Source organism: Bidens hawaiensis, unplaced genomic scaffold (assembly GCF_021521415.1).
Source record: "Bidens hawaiensis isolate Kalapana, Puna unplaced genomic scaffold, B.hawaiensis_p1.1 tig00001016_1, whole genome shotgun sequence".
NCBI classification, from domain to species: Eukaryota; Viridiplantae; Streptophyta; class Magnoliopsida; order Asterales; family Asteraceae; genus Bidens; species Bidens hawaiensis.
In genome coordinates, this window is record NW_027491059.1 from 3,630,337 (window position 1) to 3,635,521 (window position 5,185).

Here is a 5,185-nt window from a genome sequence, read left to right on the forward strand (position 1 = left end):
TGGCTGGAATACCACTGGAAACGGCTGATTTTGGCTGGAATCTCGCCGGAAACCGTTGATTTTTGCTGGAATCTCGCTGAAAACCACCCATTTTGGCCAGAGCCTCATCAGGAAAAGCCGTTTAAGTTCGATTAATCCTGATTTTGGCCGGATTTGACCATTGACCGATTAATTAGCTGATTAGCCCAAAATTAATTAGTAAAGTAGGGACTGGCGATTAAAATCGGTGCCTAGTCGGGATTTTTGCAACACCGGTGATAGAGACAAAATCTCTTAAATAATAAAAAGAATTTAGTTCAAGTACTTGGAAATAAAAGAAATCCGTGTTCAAACTAAAAAAAATAATAATAAGATCAAAATAGAGAAATCAAAATCCGGAATACTCATTCATATAAACAATTTCAAGTATTGTTGGTTTGGTTCAATATATGTGTCACAAATTGTGTACATTTTTTCCTTCCTACAATCTCAAATCAAATTGAAGCTTCCTACCACTAGCACTGCACTTGTTTTCTTTTCTTTTAACCATCATGTGATATCTACACAATGCATGATCTCAATTGCTAGCTAGCTAATTAACTACCACTTTTGTGGCTGATTTTGTTGAGCCATTCTCCCCGAAATTGCGGCGGCTAACGCTGCTTTGAAGCTTGGGTCTTTTGTCAACGAAGACGCCATTTGATCTACAAGAAACTTTTGAAACTCGGGCGAGTCTACTCTTTGGTTACCAACCTTGCCTTCATAAGAAGGGTTAGTAGGTTGTTTTGGTGGGGTGGTTAAGTCTAGAGTGATGGTAGGTCCTGATGAACCGAGTGGAGCTGAGCACGGGACTGAACCAAGTGTAGGGGTTGCAACCGGACGGCTCAAGCCTGAACTCGCTTGCTCGTGTTTCGATTGGTTTGGATGGTTGTGCTCTCCTTCATAAGTTGCCACCAAAATTGATTGATCCTCAACACTTCTTTGAACCTAAAGATTAAAAAACAAAACAAATTAGATCACGAAATCGATAACATATGTTTGTAAATTATGAACAAATCAAGATCGAATTTGGCACGGGTTTCTCACCTTCTTTTTAACCGGGCATGTTGGAGCATGAGAGCATTTGAAATAAGCTCGAGGAGAAGGGTTGTCTCTTGTGACCTTTTGTCCATATTTCCTCCATTGATATCCATCCTTCACCAACTATTCACAACAAATAAAACATATGCATTTAGAACTAATATTTAATAAAGTTTTAACATACATCCTTTAAGTATAGCTAACAACTGTCATACAGGATGATTCAATGTGAAACTTAATCACAACTTGACACGTTGAATCATCCTGTGTATGGCATGTTACCATTTTAAGTTGTATAGCACAACTTAACATGTACTACATAAAGCCTTTCGGGATGCATTGTTTATAAAGATTTATGCATAGATGGAATTAATCAAGAGGACTTACAAGGCCAGTATCCGAAGCTTCGGTACGAACACAAACTCGAGAAATCTTGGCCTTGATATGTTGTTCTTGTATAGGTTTCTTACAAGAATCTTCATCACTTGAACTGCTTTCAGAAACTCCCCTCTCATTATTAATTTGATTACTTGATTCGAACTTCCGCTTCTTGGAGTTGTATGTGGTATCCGAAAGTGTCGAGTTCTTGCTCATATAATCAGCCACATGTTTTTGCAAAACATTGTAGTTCTCACACATGACAGTCAAGGTCTCAGTAAGCTTCTTGTTTTCTGTATTCAACCTATTCAATTCCTCCATCAAAGCACTAGTAGCAGCCTGCTGATCATAACAAATTCCCAAAATTAAAACCCTCATTAAGTTACAAAAAGAAAGATAAAGAGATACAAAGAGTGGAACCCATATGCTAAAATAGCCTATAAGTTATACCTCATCATTAACAGATGACATCTTCAATCCAAGTTCAATGAAGTTGCTCTTAGTTTCTTGTTTCTGTGATTCAAAATCAAGAAATTAACCTTGTAAGCTAAAGAGATTTGAATAACATCATGTATATGGTCAGAAATTTTTCCTTAGGTTCTCCTAAGGGTTTCTTCAGTTTGATGTCGTGGGTAAAAATCCCACTCATGTGCCATATTCCCAGGTTTAAGCCTGGGTGAAGCTCCACTGGGTGAATTAGGCATTTAGACCCAACGAGTCGCAACGTCTAACCCCCTGGGAGCTTTCTAGGGGTTTAGCCAGTTTTCGTCATTCAAGAAAAAAAATCATGCATATGTAAATATTTTAAGGACTTACAGGAACTAGAGAGAGGAAGTTGATAGGATTTGAATTGAGATCCAAAGAAGTATCAACCAAGCTTGTGTATTCCATTGAAAGAATCTTGAACAAAATATATTCCCCTAATATTGCAGTAGAATGATATTGTTGTAAATTTGATAAACTGAAGAAGTCAATGAAAGGAAAGAGTGGAATATATAGATAAGAAGGAGATGCGAGTTGAGAGAGAAGAAAAGAGGATGGTGATGTTATAAATTATAATAGTCAAGGTGCAAGATATATAGGGTATATATAATGCATTAAAGTTCAAAATTTAATAATTGGCTGCTTCTTTGTATTCTTCTACAGTTTATTAATTAATAAGAAACATTTACTTTTGTGGTCTAGCACCTTTGTTTAATTATTATTGGTCAAAATCATTCCTTAACTTTAAACTTTTCTACAGGTTGATAACTAAAATTTTGTAATTTACTTACTATATGCAATACAACTGTCCTCTTATAAATTCACTTGTCTTCTGAGTTTTAAAAACGGATTTAAATAACTAAAAGGTGTTTTTAAACGTATCACTCCTTCTATAAACTTCGACGCCATTTCTCTTTAAAAAAGTAAAGTGTCATTTTCGTAATTGAGGATTGTCGGTTGCGTAACTTTAGTACATTTTTTACTACTAGATCCATGAAATTTCAGAATCTTGTATTTTCATTCATTTTACTAACCTCCTTAATTTTTAAAGTTAAGTCAAGGTGTTTCTATCCTCTTGCCTATTTTGATAAAAGTGACACTTATGATTAAACCTCATGGACAGTTTTATAAGACCAATATTTCAGTTTTAACCATCTAAAATATTTAATTAATAATATAAAATATAAAATTACTTATTTAACTAAACATATAAGTATAATACCCTATTATGTTTTAAAAAAAAAAGTTATAGCATAAAACAATTGTGAAATAATACCGTTATATATTTGTAAAAAAATATATAGTTCACTACAACAATTGTGCTGATTTACCATCGGATTATGTAAGTGTGTTAATAGAATTATGGGAAATGTATGGGTGAATGAAAATGAGTTTCTTTTTCAAGATAATTGAAAATGTAATTAAACGCGTGTTGTTAGATTTTGGTTGGCGATGGTGCTAGTTTTATTATTATTATTATTATTATTATTATTATTATTATTATTATTATTATTATTATTAATGGAAACTTTGTATTAATAAGATAGCAGAAAAAAGTAGTAGAAGTCTTGTCGGCTGTTGGTTAAGAAGTCTTCCCATTTAGTCAAAGTCAAGCCCACCATTGCCAACTTTACCTGCAGTGTCTACAACTAACCTCCATTTCTTTTTTGTTTGCAATTTCAAACCATGCATACACCAATATAAGATTTTAGTTTTTTTTATCAAGGACCATTGAGTCACTTAATTATCTTCATTTCATTGTTAAAGGCTCTGGTTATCCATACACTCTTTGACTTATTCACACACTCTTTCAAGTGGGGTTTTATACGATCGTATAGCCCCTACACGATCGTATGTAGGGTGTGTGAGTTTTGAAAGGCTGTACGGATAACATATCCCTTCTTAAAAAGAAACTCATCATAAATGAGAAAACCTCCTGACCCAATCGGTAACCCCCAACTCTTTTGATCTAGATGGGACTTTAACCCAACTCATTATTCTTTTTTAAATTAAAGTATTAGAGTGTCCCACCTCAATCACTTAGATTGAAGATCATTAGCTATAAGATTTTAATTCGGTAAGAATTTTTATTCACACACTCTTTAATGCTATTTCTAATTCTTATAATTTAATTAAAATCCAACTTTTATTTTTAAAATCTGTTCTCTCATTTTCTAGTCTTTGTACACTTAATTAATGTTTTTTTTGTTACATGTTATTTTAGGCTATCTTTAACTGTTTTTTTTCTAAGCATCTCGATATGAATTTTATTGAAAACAAGGTTTTATTCAAACCAAAGCATCTTTTGATATCGTAAACGACTTTCATACATACTTTGATATGTCAAATTATAGATATACCTGTATAAATGTTCGTCTCATCAAGCGAGGTGACGTGATTATAACTATGCGTATATGATTTTGTTTAGAAGATGTGTACACATTACCATAAAATAATTTGACAGATTTATTTAAAAATAAATAGCTATAAAAATCAGTTCGTGTGTCATATATATAAGTTTTAAAACGTTCCTCACAACTCTCAGTACATTTTGTTTTGTAATTATATAAAACTAAAAATTTACTTGTGCAAGTTTATATAGCATAGAAGCAGGGTTATCTTGGGATACCCCTCAATTTTTTTTACGAAATGCAAAAATTAATGTCGACAAATTCTTAATACAGAGCAGCCCAGAGAAGAATCGGATCTAGCATAGAAGAAGGGTTATCTTGGGAATCCCCTCAATTTTTTTTACGAAATGCAAAAATTAATGAGATTTTTTGTTCTTTTTATAATCCATTCGGACACCCCTGAGAAAATATTAGAATACCCATGCGTTAATTTTTTTTTAAAACACTCCTATATATTTATGAATATTTATTTTAGATCCTACACTAAACGACCCAAGGAGTTCCGAGTTCTTCATTAAATGATTTATCCATTCAATACAGTTTCAATAATATAAACTAAGAGTTAAGTGCCATTTTAGTACCTGTGGTTTGTCCAATTACTCAACTTTAGTACCATTTTTGAATTTATTGTAAATGGCTACCTCACTTTTTTAAAACTTGCAATTTTAGTACTTTTTTTCTAACTCCGTTTATTTTGTCTGTTAAGTCAGGGGCAAATTAGTAATTTTGATTATTTTATTTATTTTCTGTTTAAGTTAAGTGCCATTTTAGTACCTGTGGTTTGTTCAATTACACAACTTTAGTACCTTTTTTTGAATTTATTGCAAGTAGATACTTTGATTAGTTTTCGATAT

General features: G+C 32.6%; 1 protein-coding gene across 2 annotated transcripts; it reads right to left on the reverse strand.

Annotated features, from left to right (window-relative positions):
- Positions 1 to 352: 352 nt before the first annotated feature.
- Positions 353 to 2,444, reverse strand: LOC143552268 (putative WRKY transcription factor 40). Of its 2 annotated transcripts, none has more exons than XM_077042543.1 (5): positions 2,254 to 2,444; positions 1,888 to 1,950; positions 1,447 to 1,776; positions 1,066 to 1,182; positions 353 to 966 (listed from the first exon to the last, which is right to left on the reverse strand). In XM_077042543.1, the coding sequence occupies exons 1-5, from the start codon at positions 2,326 to 2,328 to the stop codon at positions 580 to 582; spliced, it is 972 nt and encodes a 323-aa protein (XP_076898658.1). In that variant the 5' UTR covers positions 2,329 to 2,444; the 3' UTR covers positions 353 to 579. The 2 variants fall into 2 exon arrangements, with proteins under 2 accessions (XP_076898658.1, XP_076898651.1); XM_077042536.1 differs by having other exon boundaries at positions 1,447 to 1,779.
- Between the last annotated feature and the right edge of the window lie 2,741 nt (positions 2,445 to 5,185).

Excerpts from the sequence above, each read along its gene's own strand:
- LOC143552268 (XM_077042536.1), bottom strand. The coding sequence starts at position 2,328 with ATGGAATACACAAGCTTGGTTGATACTTCTTTGGATCTCAATTCAAAT. Across the intron at positions 1,780-1,887 it reads TGTCATCTGTTAATGATGAG|CAGGCTGCTACTAGTGCTTT; the intron begins GTATAACTTATA and ends TGTTATGATCAG. Across the intron at positions 1,183-1,446 it reads AAGCTTCGGATACTGGCCTT|TTGGTGAAGGATGGATATCA; the intron begins GTAAGTCCTCTT and ends TGTTGTGAATAG.